General features: G+C 37.6%; 2 protein-coding genes and 1 long non-coding RNA gene across 3 annotated transcripts; 1 reads left to right on the forward strand and 2 right to left on the reverse strand.

Moving 5' to 3' along the window:
- Nucleotides 1-6,194: 6,194 nt before the first annotated feature.
- LOC130691208 (uncharacterized) lies at nt 6,195-6,582 on the reverse strand. Its single transcript, XR_009001161.2, has 3 exons — nt 6,506-6,582; nt 6,381-6,452; nt 6,195-6,322 (listed from the first exon to the last, which is right to left on the reverse strand). It is a non-coding gene; the product is annotated as an uncharacterized LOC130691208 (long non-coding RNA).
- A 1,606-nt stretch (nt 6,583-8,188) lies between these two features.
- On the forward strand, nt 8,189-12,496 carry LOC130691202 (protein unc-45 homolog B-like). The gene is made up of 17 exons (XM_057514107.2): nt 8,189-8,409; nt 8,492-8,882; nt 8,962-9,091; nt 9,197-9,327; nt 9,390-9,558; nt 9,637-9,795; nt 9,877-10,054; nt 10,128-10,290; nt 10,374-10,493; nt 10,578-10,687; nt 10,757-10,898; nt 10,963-11,136; nt 11,208-11,290; nt 11,358-11,449; nt 11,529-11,998; nt 12,068-12,236; nt 12,304-12,496. Exons 2-17 carry the CDS (start codon nt 8,496-8,498, stop codon nt 12,408-12,410), a joined length of 2,784 nt encoding a protein of 927 aa, XP_057370090.1. The 5' UTR covers nt 8,189-8,409; nt 8,492-8,495; the 3' UTR covers nt 12,411-12,496.
- LOC130691207 (E3 ubiquitin-protein ligase RNF113A-like) lies at nt 12,052-14,081 on the reverse strand. Its single transcript, XM_057514114.2, has 6 exons — nt 13,789-14,081; nt 13,535-13,727; nt 13,247-13,471; nt 12,995-13,178; nt 12,532-12,903; nt 12,052-12,406 (listed from the first exon to the last, which is right to left on the reverse strand). Exons 1-5 carry the CDS (start codon nt 13,963-13,965, stop codon nt 12,561-12,563), a joined length of 1,122 nt encoding a protein of 373 aa, XP_057370097.1. The 5' UTR covers nt 13,966-14,081; the 3' UTR covers nt 12,052-12,406; nt 12,532-12,560.
- Between the last annotated feature and the right edge of the window lie 7,026 nt (nt 14,082-21,107).

Consider the following 21,107-nt stretch of genomic DNA (forward strand, 5'->3'; position numbering starts at 1 on the left):
CCTATTTAAAGAAAACGAAACATGAATCAATTTTTAAACGTTTGCCCATCAATATATATTCAATAAGGATCGGTGCAATCCTTCTTTACCTCTTGTTTTGGTGAACTACTGGTATTAACTGTATTCAGCTAATGGTTTGACAGACATAGTGCTTGCTTGGATGGTAAGTTGACGGGCAGCGAAGAAACTAATCATTAAGCGACTACCTATTTTCTAATACCTATGCAAAAAACACAATAAATGGCATTTTAATTAGTTATAATCATGGGTTTCCAGGCACAAAAAAAGACAGACTTACTGGGTGAGACGGTTCAAAACGTTCCAACTTCTTTCAGGACCCCTGCATCAGAATGACAGACTGAGGATGAGTTCGGAAGTCGCGAATTGAGATAGCCAATTTCGGTAATATACTTGATCTCTTTCATACTAGGCATGTAATCTAAATTTGCTGTACAATGTACAACAAAAAACAAAGCAGTAAAATAATTCTGTATAAAAAATTACTAAATTGCATTTTGTTACACCTATTTGGCTTTGTAAAGTGATACTAACTTACAACATAGTCCTGTGAAGTTGCTCACCGGGCATGACAAGCAATACATCTTCGATATAAGCTGAAGCAGTCTGATTCAAGAATGCTTAGGTTGTCCAAAAACACTGCATACTGACTGATGGAACAGCAGAAAATCAGGATGTAGATTAATTGATTTTCCAGAAATAAGTACCTTTGACGTTTGAAATTCTGACCAACTGTTTTTGCTGTTCACATTTTTCAAAATGTTCAGCACATACTTAAGGCCACCATAGCACAGAATTTTTTCCAGTTTTGCAAACATACCATCACAGCATCTATGAGGAACAGGAGAGGTTAAAGTTTTCTTTCTTTAAAAATCTATTTATTTCATAACATACCACGATAAGCTCTTCTTTTGTAATGGGCAGCCCTCTCTAAGTACTTGCATAAGTAATGCTTCAATACTTAGAACAGCTGAAACAAGCAGTTGTGATAAAAAAAAGTATCAGCACCACTGGCAAGAATATAAGCATGAAGACTTGTTATGGACAATATCTACAATTGGTACAAATGACAGATGGGGTGAAACTACAATACGACGAACTAAACTGAACCTTCCTCATTGATGTGTCAATCTATAGAAGGATTTAAATCTTTCTTAATGAGACATGCAGGATACTGTTTAAAATTTTAGTAAAGATGGTACCAAATGCTGAGTTACTAGAAATTTTGCCCGGAAAATCTCCAACTGACACGTGAAACATAAATCAGCTGTTCTGCATTTGCAAATCCAGTGTTCAAGTAACCATATTATCCAATCCATGTCTGCCATGTCTTGGTGTCACATAGAAAATCGTAAAAATTGTTTTAAAAAAAGAATATATTTTTTTCGATAGTGAGTTTTATTAATATCTAAATAACGAAAGTCATATGTATACTCACAGATGTATCACTTTTCAATCCAAAGAAGTCTTATTTTTTTCTTAAGCCAAACTTTTTTGTGAAGAAATGAAGAGTTTCTACTGGCATTACTCATTTTCACTGAAGGAAATCCTTGCAAACACACCATATTAGGAGCAGCGCGACGAAGCAGAAATATTAGGTCAATGTATATAGAGAATTAACTAAAAATCTGACCGTTAGATGGCGATAGCAGAAATACAGAAAAAATGCTTATATTTTTTTTGGGGGTTGGGGGGGGGGGTAAAACGGATTGCCATATAATAACGTATATATCTGGCAATCCGTTTTACACAAAAAAAAAAAAAATATCGCCAAAAAAAAAAACAAAAATCGCACTTTTTTCTTTTTTTCCGACACGTAGCCATCTACCGCTCAGACTCGTTATGACTAGCGTAGGCAATTTCAGTCCATTGGATTCCATTCGCAGTTAGTTCAGTAGCGTGGATGGAGAATAACGCGTGGCTGGAGGAACAATTGAAAAATGGATTAGATAATAAAACAAAAAAATGGTAAGTATAAACATTATTATATTGGTTTTCAATTATTAATTATTGTTTATTAGATCAAATTATGAAGCTGCAGGCCCAGTTATTGGAACAACACAAAATATTAGATAACAACAAAGCTAAGGATCGTAGGCCTAATACGTAATGATTCTATTTATTTGCTTTTATTCATTCGTGTTTTGTAGCTCAAATTTTGAGTCTACAAGCTCAGCTAGGGGAAAAGAACAAATTGGAACGAAACACTTTCCAAACAGTGAAGGAGGTTTTTCAAAACTCATCCCTAACTGAACGTGAGGATGAGTTGGCATTAGGTGAACACAGCCAGGTACCTAAACTTTTCAAATAAGAATTCAAAATAAGTATAGAATTTTAAAAAACAATTATTTATTGTTTAGTTATTCAGTCCACTACCTGACAGCGTGTTAAAGTTAAATTCTGTTAGTGCTGCACTAAAAGAATTGTTAGTAATAAGCCCATGCAGTGAAGGAACTGAACAATTGTGGGACCATATTTGGGCCGAAAATGGGTGTGGTACAGAAACCCAGAAATGGCACAAGTTCAACATGAAACATGGATTAGGTACTTTTCGGTTTTTTGTCTATCGAAAAAGTATTTTTAATGCTATTATTTTGCATTCACAGAACTTTAGCAGGGGATTAAGTCAAGTCTGGAAGTGTTACAGGATGGAAGAGTCAGCCTACAGTTGAAAAAAACACTGAGAGTGCATTACCATTAAGCTATGAGGTAAAGTAATAGGGTATGCACATTGTCTAATGAGAAGTACCATCTTGTGTGAATGAATCCTGTATAACAGCAATCCTTTATAGTTCTGTCACAGCTAGAAGCCTCAAATAATTCTGCTTCCCTTGCTAAAGAACAACTTGTCCTTTACGCTCAGTGTTGGTGAAGCTGGGTACTTAAATGGCCCTAAAGATGTTTCACTTCACTGGCATTGCAGCGATGAACATCATACATAGACTCTTTAGGTATGAAAGGAATTTTCTTGAAAATTTTTTGAATTTATGATGAAGCTTTTCTCCTCCTTTTTGCCAACCATGTCTAATCTACAAAAAAAAAATTATCCAATAGGAAAGGATTTTCAGCATACTGGGAACACAACTATCAACAATGCAACATTCTAGGGGTTTTATTTTATCATTCAAGAGCCTTATACAATGATTTTCATCTGCAATTTGTATGGCCTTTCCCAAGCTTCTGCTAGAAGTTGAATCTATGAGTCATGTAAGTCATGAGCAACAATTGAGATGCTTAATGGTGTTTTTCTTTTCTCAGTGTAGGTTAATAGTAACATTGGATCTGAAAAGATTCTTGGTTGGGGCATGACACTGAATAAATTGTAATGATTGAATGGATGACATGACATTTCTATACTTCATTCGGATTCCCGAGACGGTATTTTATATTTAAAAAATTGAAGTGCATATCTGGGCTCCCTTCCTTTCCGTAGCCCCGTTTCCCCTTGACTCGTAATAAGCCCGTAGGGGGTCATGCCCCTACTGTACGGTATATATAAAAACAACATATACCGAGGTTTGGAGGGCTCTGGCCGGAAAGGGGACGTGGATGTCCGCTTAGTCCGATGATGTGTTCACGGAGGGCTCTGTGGCTACCCACAAATCCGAACTAAAGGTTAATCGCTCCTGTAAAAATGTTCCAAATCTTCAGCTCTTCTTCCGGCTTCTCTTAGCCAATCACCGGGTAATCTCCCTGGTGGGTCAACAAGGCAGTGTCTCCCCCTGCCTGGGTTGACGGCAACTTTTGAAAGGGCTATTGTGCCTTTTTAAAGTTGCAAAAATAATTGTAACGTGTAGAGAATTGTCAATAAATTTTTTTTTCATAAAATATTTTTTGCAAAATTTGTCTCTTTCATTGTCTGTGTTCGCTTTGTTCACACATTACAATTACCAAATTTTTTTTTATTTAGCTTGCTCAATTCATCTTTATTGTTTTTGCCACCGTTGTATCGTTTATCTGTAAGTATTCAATTATTATTATTACACTTTTTGAATTCTTGAACTTAGACAAGAAACAACGAGTAATACCTGGATATTTTCTGAAGTAATTTTGTAATTATATATTGTTTTACTGGCATGGGAATCGATCCCCAGACATTTAGCGTGCAACGCCGATGCTCTAACATTGAGCCACGAGATATATTTAAAATTTTATTATCGCATATCATATGTTATCCTCTAGGATGTTTATGCAGTCTTTCACAACTATATGTTTATCTTTCTATTGCTTTCGTAAGGTCCATAGCTCTGTGGTAGAGCATTCAGCTGCGATAACTGTTACCCTGGGTTCAAACCTTACTAAATGTATAATGATCTACATCTAAATGGAGGAAAGAATAATGCACTAATGCATTTCAATTTTATTCAAAGTGTAAATGCAAGTCCGCAAGTGACTAGAAAAAAGCCAACTTGACATCATATGATTCATGGCTCATTGGTAGAGCATAGGCGCGGTATGCCGAACATCCAGCGTTCGATCCCTGGATAATAATTGAATGCTTACAGCCTACACTGGCAAAAAACAATATAGGTGAATTGAGCAAGCTAAATAAAAAAAAAGGCGATATATGTAATGTGTGAACACAGCGAACAAAGACAATGAAAGAGACAAATTTTGCAAAAAATATTTTATGAAAAAAAAATTTATTGACAATGCTCTACACGTTACAATTATTTTTGCAACTTTAAAAAGGCACAATAGCCCTTTCAAAAGTTGCCGTCAACCCAGGCAGGGGGAGACACTGCCTTGTTGACCCACCGGGGAGATTACCCGGTGATTGGCTAAGAGAAGCCGGAAGAAGAGCTGAAGATTTGGAACATTTTTACAGGAGCGATTAACCTTTAGTTCGGATTTGTGGGTAGCCACAGAGCCCTCCGTGAACACATCATCGGACTAAGCGGACATCCACGTCCCCTTTCCGGACAGAGCCCTCCAAACCTCGGTATATGTTGTTTTTATATATACCGTACAGTAGGGGCATGACCCCCTACGGGCTTATTACGAGTCAAGGGGAAACGGGGCTACGGAAAGGAAGGGAGCCCAGATATGCACTTCAATTTTTTAAATATAAAATACCGTCTCGGGAATCCGAATGAAGTATAGAAATGTCATGTCATCCATTCAATCATTACAATTTATTCAGTGTCATGCCCCAACCAAGAATCTTTTCAGATCCAATGTTACTATTAACCTACACTGAGAAAAGAAAAACACCATTAAGCATCTCAATTGTTGCTCATGTGACTTACATGACTTATAGATTCAACTTCTGGCAGAAGCTTGGGAAAGGCCATACAAATTGCAGATGAAAATCATTGTATAAGGCTCTTGAATGATAAAATAGCACCCCTAGAATGTTGCATTGTTGATAGTTGTGTTCCCAGTATGCTGAAAATCCTTTCCTATTAGATAAATTTTTTTTTAGATTAGACATGGTTGGCAAAAAGCAGGAGAAAAGCTTCATCATAAATTCAAAAAATTTTCAAGAAAATTCCTTTCATACCTAAAGAGTCTATGTATGATGTTCATCGCTGCAATGCCAGTGAAGTGAAACATCTTTAGGGCCATTTAAGTACCCAGCTTCACCAACACTGAGCGTAAAGGACAAGTTGTTCTTTAGCAAGGGAAGCAGAATTATTTGAGGCTTCTTGCTGTGACAGAACTATAAAGGATTGCTGTTATACAGGATTCATTCACACAATATGGTTCTTCTCATTAGACAATGTGCATACTTTATTACTTAACCTCATACCCTTATGGTAATGCACTCTCAGTGTTTTTTTCAACTGTAGGCTGACTCTTCCATCCTGTAACACTTCCAGACTTGACTTGATCCCCTGCTAAAATTCTGTGAATGCAAAATAATAGCATTAAAAATACTTTTTCGATAGACAAAAAACCGAAAAGTACCTAATCCACGTTTTATGTTGAACTCATGCCATATCTCGGTTTCCGTATCACACCCATTTTCGGCCCAAATATGGTCCCACAATTGTTCAATTCCTTCGCTGCATGGACTTATTATTAATGATTCTTTTAGTGCAGCACTAACAGAATTTAAATTTAACACACTGTCAGGTGGTAGACTGAATAACTAAACAATAAATAGTTGTTTGTTAAAATTCTATACTTATTTTGAATTCTTATTTGAAAAGTTTAGGTACCTGACTGTGTTCGCCTAATGCCAACTCACCCTCATGTTCAGTTAGGGAAGAGTTTTGAAAAACCTCCTTCACTGTTTGGAAACTGTTTCGTTCCAATTTGTTCTTTTCCCCTAGCTGAGCTTGTAGACTCAAAATTTGAGCTACAAAACACAAATGAATAAAAGCAAATAAATAGAATCATTATGTATTAGGCCTTACCATCCTTAGCTTTGCTGTTATCTAATATTTTGTGTTGTTCCAATAATTGGGCCTGCAGCTTCATAATTTGATCTAATAAACAATAATTAATAAGTGAAAACCAATATAATAATGTTTATACTTACCATCCTTTTGTTGTATTATCTTATCCATTTTTCAATTGTTCCTCCAGCACCGCGTTATTCTCTCCATCCACGCTACTGAACTAGCTGCGAATGGCATCCAATGGACTGAAATTGCCAACGCCAGTAATAACGAGTCTGAGCGGTAGATGGCTACGTGTCGGAAAAAAAGAAAAAAGTGTGATTTTTTTTTGTTTTGGGGAATTTTTTTTTTTTTTTTTTTTTTGTAAAACGGATTGCCATAATCATCTACGTTATTATGAACAGCCTCTATTCATACTCGCCATCTAGTTTCCCGATGGAAAACTAAATTGATTGGTGGAAAAGTCGGGCTTATTTTGTCGGGCTTATTTTTTGACATAAATGTTATGACCTTATGCTAGCGCGCCAGTACGCTACAACACTAGCGCGATGCTGCATATTCGGCGTATTTCCAAAATGGTTGCCTGAATGAATAAAATAACAATGTTATCGGTTTCAGCATTCAATTTTGAGTATATCCTGTGATTTTCAACCAATCCCGATGAGTGCTGGTTTGTGCAGGAAAAAATTTTAAGCCCGACTAAATAAGCCCGACTACATATATAAGCCCGACTACATATATAAGCCCGACTTTCTTATTTTTTGCACGAATATTCGGTATATTTAAAAAAACGGCTAACCTGACAAGAAAACGAATGGCTTTTTCTGAATCAGCGTTAAATTCTGACTATAACGTATGATTTTCATCGAATTCCAAAAGATTTTATTTTTGGCCGATTTTATCAAAAGTGAGAAGGCTAAAGCCTTCTCATTTTTTCATTTTTGGCTAAATTTTAAATTTCGCTTAAAATACATGATTTCGATTCAGAATTGAATGTTTATCACGATACTAAAATTTATTTTTCAATTGGCCTCATAGTTTTTAAATTAAACGTCAAAAACACTAGGTCGGGCTTATTTTGTCGGGCTTAAAATTTGTAACTGCAAAAACTGACGCTCACTGGAATTGGTTGAAAATCACAGGATATAGTCAAAATTTAATGCTGATTACGGAAAAATTGCTATTTTTACCATTAAGTTACTCGTTTTTGAAATACACCGAATATTTGACACAATGCTAGCGCGCCAGTATGCTACAGCGCTAGAGCGATGCAGCATAGATATATTCGGTGTATTTCCGAAATGGTTGACTTGATGAATAGAATAACATTTTACAGGAATCAGCATTCAATATGGTATATATCCTGTGGTATTCAACAATTCCGATGAGTGTCAGTTTTTGCAGAAAAAATTTTTAAGCTCGACTAAATAACCCCGACTTTTCTTATTTTTTCGTTTTTTACGTTTAATTAAAAAATCATAAGGCCGATTGAAAAATAAATTTTATTTTCATGATTACCATTCAATTCTGCATCGAAATCATGTGTTTTAAGCGAAATTTAAAATTTAGCCAAAAATGAAAAAGTGAGAAGGCTATAGCCTATTAAGTCAACCATTTTGGAAATACCCCGAATATATCTATGCTGTATCGCACTAGCGCTGTAACGTACTGGCGCGCTAGCATATAGGATCAAATATTCGGTCTATTTCTAAAACGATTAACTTTCACGAACCTTTTTCGTTGTCATGACAACCAGAGAGCCATCTAGTGTTTGATAAGCATAGGAAAGAGGAAGCAGACTACGTTCAATAAGTTTGACAGCTTACCGGGGTTATTAGGGTGTGTGAGCTTTTTTGTTGGGAAGGAACCGTAAATAGAATGGTAAAATTAGACTTCTCCCCTTCGTGAACATTCGAGCGTCTTCGTGGTTTCTAGAAAGAAAAAATTTGTTTTTAAACTTTCAGTGAATGCGCTCCACGTTTAGTATTATCTAGCGCGCTATTCAAGAAACTTTGGAATTGCTACAGGTGAAGTACCAATTACGGTGAGCTGCTGGATTTGAACAAAATCTATTTTATCTCTGGATCACATTTACTTTTTTACTTTTTATTTTTAAAATCTTTTAGGAAAATGACTCATGATAGTCCAACTGCACAGCTCAAAGAGGCTGGTAACGCAGCCTTCGCAGAAGGAGATTGGGACAAGGCCTTGACATGCTACACACAAGCTCTAAATTTGATTGAGTTGGACACTCCAGAGAAAGCTATTCTTTACAAAAATAAAGCAGCAGTGTACTTAAAAGTATCCGACTATGAAGCTGCCATCAAGGACTGTACTGCCTCTTTGGAAATCTCTCCCAATGATCCAAAAGCCCTTTTTCGTAGGTGCCAAGCATATGAGGCCTTGGAAAAATTTGAAGAGGCTTACAAAGATGCCAGACAAGTTCACAATTTAGATAAGAACAACAAAGCCATTGCACCCATTCTTCAAAGACTGCATGATATAGTCCAAGATAGGGTATGTTTTAAACAAAACTTGTTTACATTTGTTTAGATAGAATCGCCCAGCAAATTATTGAATGTCGTCTGTCTTCCAGATGGCTCGGTTTGCTCAAACTACCACAAAAGTTACCCAGATGATGGAAATTGCGTTCGACTTGTCCACGACGGTCGAAAAGCGGGAAACGGCGACTTCCAATCTTCTAGTGCTTGCCAAGGAAAGTGCCGGTACGTTTTCCTGTTCAATTACACTATATTAAATTACCAATTACTATGTTTTGCTGATTTTTTTGTCGAATCTTTTAAATGAATTAATTATTTCTTAAAAATAAGGAGCTGATTTGTTGGTCAAGGAAGGGATATTTGAAAAGATTAACTCCCTGTTGAAAAAAGAAACCACTCCAAGTATTGTAGTGTCTTGTATTCGCATCGTCAGTGCATTGTGCAAAGGAAATTTGCCTCGGGTGAGTTGTTTTTGTTTACCACTTTTTCTATTTAATATGTATCTGAATGATTATACATCCAGGCTAAAATGGTTCTTCAATTGCTTGGAGTTCCTTGGCTTCTTGATCAATTAAACTCAAATAATGATGACCAAGTTAGTGCAGCTCAGTATTGTTGTCAAACAGTGATCAATACCATTTCAGGTCTAGATTTGAAAGATGATAAACAACCCGATAAGGCGCTGTGTGAAGGTTTTTACCATTGAACTCTTTCTTTATAATTTTCGTTTTAAAATAACCACAAAATTTATGTACATGAACAAAATGCAGCAAACCGCAAGGAAATCGACACCATTTTAACGTGCCTGATTTACTGTTCTACTAGCCGCACTATCACTGGAAAATGCCGAGATGCTGTTCTTGAGTTGATGATGAGGAACTGCGAATACCGTGCCTTAGACTGGGCGGAGCGTCTGGTCGATATCAATGGTATGTCTGAAGCTAAGTCGAACTAAATAGGAACTCGAGCAACACTTTTCAAACTGAATCTTTGTGAATTGTCGTTTTTAGGTTTACAGCGAATGATGCAAATAGCCAGTGAACTGGAAGAGATGAAGTACGAATCATCAATGGAAATCACAGAAAATACGCGAACCATCATCTCTTGTGCCTTGGGCAAAGTCTATGACAACATGTACTATGATTTGATCAAAGAGCGTTTCAGTGCAAAGATTGAAGATTTTATCCAGTAAGTTTGTCATTCTTTTTCATTGCCGTTTTTTTAAATGGAGGAATTATCTTGTGATCGTATTTTTAATTAGCGAACAACTACAAACTCCTGGCATGGAAAGCAAAGTTCGGGTGGTGGTTGCAGTCACAACATTGCTATTAGGACCGCTTGATGTGGGCAGTTCTATTATAGGCAAGGAAGGTGTTTTAGAAATGATTCTCGTCATGGCCAACAGTGGCGACTTTCTTATGCAGGTAAGAAAAAAAGCTATTTGTTTGACTTTTGATGAAAAAGAGTTCAATGCCTCTGATGACGCTCCTATTAAACTCTTTTTTAGCGAGTCTCGTGCGAGGCCCTGATCGCTGCCGCGTCGAAAAAGGATAAAGCGTCAGCTATTCTAGCCCAAGGTGTCACGATTCTCAAGAAACTCTACCAAATTGGCAATGACAATATCAAGGTAGGTTCGCATACGAATAGAAATTAATAGGGGAAAAAAAAAAAGCAAAGTTAAATGAGTGACGAGTTGATTTTAAAATTACAGGTAAGAGCTTTGGTTGGCTTGTGCAAATTGGGAAGTTGCGGAGGCACTGACTCCTCTTGGAAGCCTTTCACTGACGGTTCCACAATGAAGTTGGCTGAAGCTTGTCGCAGGTGAGTCACGCTTTGTTTCAATCTTATGAATAATTCAATTCACTTCAGTAAATTTGTTTTTTTTTTTAGGTTTTTGATCAACCCAGCGAAGGACAAAGACATGCGCAAGTGGGCTATTGAAGGCCTTTCCTATTTAACATTAGATGCTGAGGTTAAGGAGAAACTCATTGAGGACAAGGAAGCTCTTCAGTCACTTATTGAAGTGGCAAAGGTAGATAGTGAGAACATAATGATAGCATGGAATTTCTTAACGGCAAAACTTTGTCCATTTCTAGTCTGGAGATTTTTCAGTTATTTACGGAGTCGTGTCTACTTTAGTGAATCTTTGCAATGCGTACGACAAACAAGAAATCATCCCCGAAATGCTCGAATTAGCGAAATTTGCCAAACGGCATGTTCCGGAACAGCACGAATTGGACGATCCCGATTTCGTTCATAAACGCGTTGATGTACGTATAACAAAAAGTTGGGATTGGTGAAACAATTGTTTTTTACTGTAAGATTTTTTCGATACTTTCAGATTTTAGGGAAGGCAGGCGTTACGGTTGGTCTAGTTTCCTTATGCAAAACAGAGAGCGAAAATTGCAAAGAATTGATCGCAAGGTAAAACTTTGCCTTTTTCGTTTTTTTTTTTTTTTTTAACTTTAATCTAATGACGTTACCATTCTAGGGTATTCAATGCTATTTGCGAACACCAAAATTTGCGCGGCATTGTCGTCCAACAAGGTGGAGCGAAGGCTCTAATCCCTTTGGCACTCGAAGGTAATTGTATACAAATTTCGAAAATCGGATAAAAACTGATGTGCGATATGGTTTTCAATGAAAATAATTTCATCAATAGGGACACCTAAAGGCAAATATCAAGCGAGTCAGGCATTAGCACGGATCGGTATAACCATCAACCCGGAAGTGGCATTCCCTGGACAGAGAATGTGTGAATTGATCCGACCACTCCTCGGACTTTTAGATCTCGAATGCAACGCTTTAGAAAATTTCGAAGCTTTGATGGCCCTTTGTAATTTGGCTGGCTTCGAAGCGCCGAGAAAAAGGATCATCAAAGAGAACGGTGTTAGCAAAATTGAAAATTACATGTACGAAAATCACGACATGTTGCAAAAGGCGGCAGTGCAAGCGATGAGCAATTTGCTCTTTAGTGAGGAAGTAGTGAAATTGTTCGAAGGCAAAAACGACCGCACGAAATTCTTGGTCTTACTTTCCACATCGGAAGACATTGAAATGTCTAAAGCCGCAGCGGGAGCCATAGCCATTCTGACGTCCGTCAGCAAACGAGCGTCACGCAAGATTTTCGAGGTTTGTCTACCCGCTCCCTTTTAAAGTTTCCCTGTTAACTTAAAAAAAAAAAAATATGTTTTGTGCTAGGCTTTGGAGTGGAAAGAGATTTTATGCTTTTTACTAAGCAACAAAGACAAAGACGTGCAATACCGGGGGGCTGTCATTGTGAAAAACATTGCCAGCCATTCGAAAGAACTAGCAGAGAAATTGCTCGTACCTGAAGTGCTTCTGGTATTAGACGTTCTCTCCAAATTCGGTAGGGGAAGATTTCATTAGATGACTGTGCCGCGTACTTAATCTTTTCTTCACATTGGTTACTGTAGAAACACCTGAGATGGCAAAAGTTACCGAATGCGTCAAGGCAACTCTACAGCTGGCCGAGCAATGGAAACTTGTCGAGAAAGAAGACGAGTCAGAAGATGAGCTCTAAAATGAAATGAAATTAAGCCGATTCAAAAATATTTGTGCCTTTGCAAATCCACTCGTTAAAGTTAAATACACTTTATACGTCATTTGTCAAGATTAAAAAAAAAAATGAAATTTATTCATACGTATAAGATTATTGGTGATATGGCTGTGTTTAGTCACTGTCATCGTCGGAATCCGTTTCAACGATGGCGACTCCATCGTCGGCATAATGGATGTGCTCAATTTCTGTAACCGGTTCTTCCACTTCGGCTGCTGTTCCAGCTGATTTCTTAGCAACAACAGAACCCGACGGTTGCATCAGGATTTCCAAGTTGTTGAGCTCCTCGTCGCTGTCTGCTTCCTTGTAGGTTTTTCCTTCTTCTTCCAACCTGAGCCGCTCAATCAGCACCTTTGCCGGGTTAAAGACACCGAAAGTTTGTTTCCCGCAAACAAAACAGCGTTGCGATTTGCGGTAATGTTTCAAGGCGCAAGCTTCACAGAAATAATGTTTACACCTAAGGATGCCAAAAAAATCCCGTTAAGTTTCTTGTTTGCGCAAATGAAGGAACGAGAATAGAATGAATGCCACTTTTGTTAAGCACATACTTTGAGACAACTGGATGTTGAAAGGAATCGCGACAGATGAAACACTTGAAGGGTAAATCTTCGTCATCCGAGTGTATTTCATACTTTGCGTCGTCTTCGTCGGGTTCTCCTTTTCCTCTTTCTTCTCTTTCGAGTTGCCATCCAAATTTATAATCGGAGCGGTCATGCAAGAACTTACAGCTGTCTGAACGCGTACAGTATTACACGTTATGAACAATGAAACACAAAAACTTTAATATTTAGAATACGGACCTCCAAAACCACAGAAACCAGTTTCTTTATAATCTTTACAAAGATCTGGTTGATAATCCCATCTGACTGTTGATCTGATGTTGGCTGGTGCTCGCATGGGGCCTTTTCTCACATTGGCAGATGCAGCATTTCCTTGGGCTGTATCTCTTTTTTCGTAATATTGGGCATAGTTAGCCAGACCACGGTATTTCTTGTCATCAGCCTTGCCCTTCAGCTCTTGCTGGACTGCAACCATATTTTCAATGAATTTTCTTGTTTGTCAGAAAATCGAAAAATGCAACAGCCTACCCTGTAAAGATTTCTCAAATATGGTTCTGGCATCTTGTTCGATCGCAGTGTCAATTTGAACAGTAGAGGTAGCTAAATCATCTTTCTTATTCTCAACACTTCGTTCAGACTGGAAAGAAACTGTGACTTTTTCCTTGATTTCTTCGTCAGAGCTGTTTTGGATTTCTTGTCGTGATTTTTTGGTGGACTTGGACTATCAACATAATAGGGATGAGAATCAAAATTCGAATCGAGGAATGATACGAGGCACTTACCGTTTTTGCCGAGAGTAGACCTGCTGATTCCTTTTTTTCGGCTCGAGCAACAACGGTTTCGTCTTCGCTGCTACTTTTTTTGTCATCTTCGGTTGTGGCTTTCCTTCTCATAGCTGTCGCTCTCCGTTTCTTGAATGTAAATGTACAAATACTAGATTTATTTTCCTCTTCTGCCATTGTGATATTGTTGTCTGCGGATTTTCTTGTTTTTCGTTTGGATCAGACTTGTCAACGAAAAAGGAAGAGTTGAAATCTTAAAGACGTCTCCGCCGTCGTCAGCTTTTCAAAAGGGATTACCGGTGCACTGTTGTCTGATTCCTCTAATTGGCTTCTTGATGACTGATTGAACAAAATGCATCCAAAGCCAAACGAAGAAGGGAATTATATATCCATCTTAGAGATTTACATATCACATGCAACAAAAAGCTTTTTATTATTGCGTGATCCAGATTTGTCAACGGAGAGCTGCACGATATACGTCGGTATTAATGAACCCTCTGCAGACAAAAACTCGCTTGAGACTTTGGAATGTCATCCGTGTGTGTTCATATCTGTTGAATAGAAAATCCGCATTTTAAAATGCGGAATATTCTTCTTATTAGAGGCCAATATCTTTGACATCCTATACTTGTTGATTTACATCATTATAAGAAACCGATAGGCATATGTGTGGTATTCTTCTTATAGTCTAGGCATAAGCTACAATCATTTTTTGCATGAGCCGTACAATGTCGAACGACTTTTTGGTTCTGATTTATTTTCGTCGTGAAAATGAAATGGATAGAGAATCACGTTACCTGAAGAAAAAAAAAAATCTCCGGAGACTCGATTACGCAGAGGCAAGTCAAGCAACAAAAGGCAGGGCAGCATCCTTTCATTAATTAGAAGGTTCTCTGTTGCTGTATAATCATCTCTGTACCTTAGCCTCTTGTTCGCTCTCGAGATACACGCCTTCTGGCGATCAATTAGAAAAGACTGCCGAAGCTTTTAAGAACCTTTTCACCACACACACACACACACACACATATGACTGAATAATTCAATTTTCATATGCTTTTCTTTCTTGGCCACGGTCGACTGGTGTATAGTGGTAAGAATATTTTTGTCTATTGCATCTTGACTGCTATATCTACTCTCGGCACGGTCTTCTTTTCTTACTTAGTACTTTCCCTTTTTTGGCCTGTCTTCGGCCTTATTATTTCTCAGGTCTAGTGAGTTTGTTAGCCCATCGCTTGATGATTGTCTTACGGATGCCTTAATTAGCCAACCAGCACGCACTTTTCATCAAGTTGAATAATAAAGTCTGTGCCAATAGACGGTTAAAAGTGGGCAGAATCGAGGCATAAAAGAAAACCGCAGGAGCCATTGGGCCTCTTTCATTTTTGAAGTAAAACATATTTAACTCTTGAAATGCCTGTGATAAAAAAAAATGGAATCGCATCTGGTGATGTTGTGAATCAATAGATTTATATGTATGTATGGTAGATATATAATTCCTTGCTTAATAGGACCGACTATAAACAAAGTTCAGTTGGTTGAATTTTAGACTTTTCCGATAGCAACTTTCTCTGCGGATTGGCGTGAATAAAGGCTAGTTTTTGTTATACATACGGTTTCAATAGACTAAAGGCGATGAATCATAGATGAATGATCCACATCCCGTCCCTTTTTACGCATTGATAGAAAAGGCCCCTTTTGAAAAAGGAGTAAGATCAAGAATAACCTTTTCGTGTATACAATGGTACTATATACTCACTGACAAGTTGCATATAGCTAATGAGCTGTAACTGCTGTCTTGGATAGACTTTCTCCACTGTCCGCGTTATCAGCAGCTATACAAGTAAGCCTTCAGCCTAATATATAAATTGTATATAATTGAGGCACCTTTTTCCTGTGAAATGCGACTTTTAATGATCTTTAAGGTGCAGCTGTTTGTAATTGGGAGTACCGTAGCCCATTTAATGTCTGGTAGTAGGTACACATGAACTTGTTGGCGAAGTTTTGTGGGTACACTATCAGCTATAGATAATCATGCAAGTCTAACCAAATAAACTTATTTCGCCATTTATGAATCCGTCAGATCAGATAATGAACTTTTTGGTGCCTATTCCCACCAAAATCAAATTGTAAGAGTTTCTTTTGATTACACGGACGTAAAATATCTAAAGGATACCAACACACATACATAAGCTCCCCAAATTTAAATCTGATTGGCTTGTGCAGAGAGAATTCTCTTTTTTTTTTCTTTTCCATATTCAGCGCTCATCATTTTCGTCCTCAATACATTTGCGTGTGTGAATAGTCTTAAATTAAAAAAAAAAGAGATTGGGAGCTAATTTACGAAAGAAAGAGGCAATATAATATATGCAGCAGCAATTGATCCTCTTTTCTTTGTGATTATTCCTCTCCTTTTTCTTCCTATTACAGCCTTCCCCTATTATTATTTTCTACATATCTTTTTGGAGCCCCGTCTGTTGGTTCCGGCTCCGGGGATGCCCACTGATAAATATTCCAGCAGCCCTAAACTCTTTCTTTTCTTTTCTCTCGTGATGTAATAATGCCGTCGAGTCAAAGACAAAGAAAAAAAGAACGCTGTGCCTTCAGACACAACATACATAGCAATTTTTAAAAACAAAGTTTTCGAATCGTGTTCTATATGAGTCTGTGCCGTTGTTATTTTAATTTGCCTAGTGATTCATCTTCCCGTTCTTTTCGTGTGTACCTCATTGGCTGCCGAAGTCGGTGGATCTGAACACAAAAATTGATAAGAAAAGGCACGAAATAATTGAAGAATGAAAAAGAAAAAAGGTGACTCGACCCTGTATGGTTTATTTCTTCTTTCGCTTTTGCATATTTAGGCCTATGTACTGAATCTCTATACAGTATACCTATTTACTCACTGATATATAGGTTTTAAGCTTCTTTTGCCGTCGTTGTTCTTTACGTCTTCGACGAACCGCAAACAAAAAGAACGGCAGAACCAAAAGCAGCTTATATTTGCATCTTTCTTGTGAAACTTTGTTTCCATCATTTCGTTGCATCGGTGGCGATATTGCTTGTTCTTATTTCGAGGCTTGAATATTGGGGAAGAAAAGGGGACCGGTGGCTGATAGATGAGAACTCTGATGGGCTGGAAAATATTCAAATCGTTTCCTTATAGAGTTGATATCTATGGCCTTTTATAAATATAGTGGAGCAATGAGCACAAAAGGAAAAAGGCGAACCCGCACGGGGGAGTGAATGACGGTGTGCACCTCAGCCAAAAACTATTCGGTTTTTCCCGACTCTTTTAAGAAAATGGAAAAGAAGCTTATCAATGTGGCTGGGTTCATAAATATATTTTTGAATATTTCGTATTAGAGAAATATCTATAAGAAGAAGAAAAAGAGATTTGATGATTTTCAATCGCCAACATCTCTTCAGATTGCATCTAGATAGGCTCACTCTCTTTTATCGCGTTCCCCGCACCCCATCTCACAGATATCAGCCGATTGAAAGAACAGAGGTAAATACCCTCCCCCCCAGCAAAAAAAAAACTCTTTGCCCACTAAACAAAACGAACGGAGAAAAGAATTAAATACATGAACAAAAAAAAAGGGGGGGGAGAAAAGATGAAGAGTTCAGTGAATCGTGAATTCCCGCATGTATATATATAATCCCTGTGCTGGCAGTAGAGCAATTGATTGAAAATCCTTCAGTCGTCCTTTGCATATAATTGGACCAATCTTCCACTTTTTTTTTGTTCACAATCCCATCTACTTTTTGTATCCTACGTTGTAATATGTTTAGATTTTCCTATTTGTTCGTTTCCCGCGTATCACTTGTCTACAAAATACAAAGTTCCATAACGTATAGGAATTGATAGAAATGCTTGCACAGGTAGACAAAAAAAATTATAAATTATTATTTAAAAGTATTCAAGCAATGAGACGATATTTAGCAGAAAATGCTAATGTCGTAATACATTTCTCTATTTTTTTTGGTTTAGATCGATGTCATGAGAATAAACTAATAGCTAGAACATACATAGCAGGCCCTTTTTGATTCAACTCATTTAAAAAGAGAAAAAAAGAAATGCGATCAAAGTTTGAAAAGAATTTAACAAGTTTTTGGTGCTGATGAGACTTCATTGATGAGCATATGGACGGATGATTTTGTAGGCAAACTATGTATGCTAAATAGCTCATATTTTTCGGCAGCAGCACTACTAATGCACTCATCTATATAGGCTTCCTATAGGCGCAAGCATTTGCCTCCCTTTTTTTAATTAGCATCGGCAACTTCCTAACTTTTTATTGTCAACTCCGATGGCAGCAGAGACACCCACATGATTGTATAAAGACCCGCTCTTACATCTCTTGTTTCGAGAACAGCGTAGAGTTTAACAGATCTCCCTCTTGAGCCTTAATCAACTCATTATTCTTCCATTTCTCTCCTTCTCCCCCAATTTTTTTAACACACTCACTATACCTTTTGTTCTTTTTCTCCGTTTTTCTTTGATAATCAAGTCGTGCAATCGAATCATTCGTCCTTTAAACAGCAGAGTGGAAATATGGGCGAACCCAAAGAAAAGAAAATTCTTGTTTGAAGAACAAAATTTTGATAAATGTCTGGCTCATAATTTCAAATGAGAAAGGAAATTGGCTGTTTTTTAAGCGATTCGGCTGTGCCTTGAAAAAATATATATATTTCTTGTCTATAGCCATGAAACATTTGCTCATTAAAATATCATCCTCAAAGGTGTCTATAAATACGCTCGAGTTCAACACGCGCTTGGATTTTCCTCTTCCATCGCGATACAATAAGACAATGCCTGAATGAAAAGCCATAAATATATTTATTGATAAAGCCTGTCATTATAACCGAGCATCTGAATCTATTTGACGGTATGTGGGCAATGGATGTGAACGATTTTTGACGCGTCTTGGTGGCGGCGGATCCGGATACCGGACGTGCGCTGCAACACGAAAGATTATAGCCTGTCTATTATAGAAAAAGGCCATCTTATCGTGTTATCAATTCGCTTTGATGACAGTGACGTGCGGCTGCAGCCAAGTCAACTTCATTAATACATTTTTAAAAAGGGAACACAAATACTACTAAGACTTGTTTCCCTACATGTAGAGACAAAACTTGGAGGATATGCGTACACAATGAAGGTGAGCGGAAGTAAACAGAGTCGTAAGAATTGAATTATGCAAAAAAAATAGAGCATGCAATCATAATAGAGCGTGACATTTGTATGGGGTTTTCATCTGCCGTATGTGTACGCTGATTAGAAATAGATAAACTTTGTGTTTTTTAAACCGCATTAAACAGATACTGATGTCACAGGGATTCGGAATATCCGTACACAACCAGGATGTTTATATAATTGATTTGTATACAGACTCCGTGTATTACAACAGGAACGCGTGATTTTGTAATCTGGGAACATATCCCTTTTTCCATATTGATGCATATTTATATTGGAAAAGGTGACACACGTGTACGCTGTATAAGACTTCTATATGTCTATAGCACGTGAATGTATAACCTGGTGTGTGAAACAATTAATAGAGACTACACCGTACGTAAGTTTATTACCTAATATGAAGCGCTTATGGCATCAGTCTACAATGCGGACATACTCGTCCAGACGGACACGTGAAAATGTAAAATCAAAAAATGGCGATTCTTTAAATGATATGGTAAAAACAGGAGCAGGTAATAAAAGTCTAGACTCTTGTAGCACAACTTTGTTTTTATTTGTGTGTGTGTCTACACGTGGGTAATATGGCCGCCCAATTGAAAGAATAAATCTATACGCAGATATAAAGGTGCATTGACGACTTGCTACATACTCTTATCTATTATCGTATAAGCCGATTAGAAATGCCTGCAAAGTTGACGGTGGTATACGCACGCACGGCCCGCTGAATTCTATTATGTGCAACTATCACGGATGCGCACGGGAAGAACAAACACCGCATGAGAGAAACACTCTTTTGCACGCGTGTGTGTACCAATAACTGCCATTTTAAATCCCATTTTTATCAATGTATTTTATAATCAGTCTATTGAAGTGCGCCATTTTCAATGGGCTCGCCTCTTCGAGACTACAGAACGGCTAATAGCCCTGTGCATTGCTCTCTACACGGCCGTGCGTTCGACTGACGTTCAATGAATAGGAAAGGCGGCCCAATCAAAACTTTCTTGCCGATGACAAAGTTTCTTCGTGTATCTGCCAGCTATAATGCAGAATATATACACAAATGATACATCACGAGAAAAATAATAAAGAGGGAATGCTTGGTGCACAGGTGTTCTTTCTCTTTCGCTGTTTCTTTATAACAAAAGACTTTGCTGCACGTCCCCGTACATCTGCATGTTGTGGCCTGTTCTCTTGGCTCAACTCTTTTGATTATACACGTTCATGGAAAATATCACGAAACTACACGCGCCGTAGATAAATAAGCTGGTCTTTCTCCATGTTTCACCGGTAAGTCTACGTATCCTCTTGTTCGCAATTAGAAGCGCTATATAAAAGCAAATGTTCTTGTTATTCAAGCAGCTGCCATTTTCTTTTCTATTTGATTGTAGTCGACTGTTAAAACAATTGCAATTCAATCAGCTGAATATATACATTTCAGATGAAATCGTTATTCAAGAAAAGCTATCAAGGAAATGACACATCATCGGCAAGCGTCTTTGTCGTGCGTGCATGTTTGTGTGTCAATGTCATCCACCTTGATCGGAATGGATAAGAAGGGCAGGAAATCAAAAACTCTTGATCAATTTAAAGACTTTTTTTGCACTAACTTTTCTCATTGACATTATTGGCCGATCTTGAGAATAAGTGTCTTAAAAACAGTCATCTTGTTTAACCATCTTTGACCAACAACAGCCAATGTACATTTACAGAAATTGCGTTAGCAGTTGGCAACGGATATCCGCAGCTGATGTACACGAACAGCTAGACAACCTATCAAAATATAAATATTTGATGGTCGACAGTTTTTTTTTTTTTTTTTTTTTTTCACTTACAAATATAAAGCTGCTGATGTATGAGGATTAGCCGTGAGCGCACAGCAACGCAGACTAATAAATATATAGAGGGATAATGTGAAATATATCAACGTCATTTATCCCTTTTTTTTCGTTTTGGCTTTATCTTTTCTTTTTAATATACCACATCTTTCATCATCATTTCGGACTTGAGGATTTTCAATTTATTTTTAGTTTTTTTTTTTGGTGGCCAGCTGCGTGATTTAAGGACGCGTTTAATTCATTATGGGCGTTCAAAAGAATCAAGTCGCTTTTTAATCCTTTTGTAAAAG

Source organism: Daphnia carinata, chromosome 1 (genome assembly GCF_022539665.2).
Source record: "Daphnia carinata strain CSIRO-1 chromosome 1, CSIRO_AGI_Dcar_HiC_V3, whole genome shotgun sequence".
Taxonomy (NCBI): domain Eukaryota; kingdom Metazoa; phylum Arthropoda; class Branchiopoda; order Diplostraca; family Daphniidae; genus Daphnia; species Daphnia carinata.

Excerpts from the sequence above, each read along its gene's own strand:
- LOC130691202 (XM_057514107.2), top strand. The coding sequence starts at position 8,496 with ATGACTCATGATAGTCCAACTGCACAGCTCAAAGAGGCTGGTAACGCA. Across the intron at positions 8,883-8,961 it reads ATGATATAGTCCAAGATAGG|ATGGCTCGGTTTGCTCAAAC; the intron begins GTATGTTTTAAA and ends TCTGTCTTCCAG. Across the intron at positions 10,899-10,962 it reads CACTTATTGAAGTGGCAAAG|TCTGGAGATTTTTCAGTTAT; the intron begins GTAGATAGTGAG and ends GTCCATTTCTAG.
- LOC130691207 (XM_057514114.2), bottom strand. The coding sequence starts at position 13,965 with ATGGCAGAAGAGGAAAATAAATCTAGTATTTGTACATTTACATTCAAG. Across the intron at positions 13,472-13,534 it reads ATTTGAGAAATCTTTACAGG|TCCAGCAAGAGCTGAAGGGC; the intron begins GTAGGCTGTTGC and ends ATATGGTTGCAG. Across the intron at positions 12,904-12,994 it reads CAACATCCAGTTGTCTCAAA|GTGTAAACATTATTTCTGTG; the intron begins GTATGTGCTTAA and ends TGGCATCCTTAG.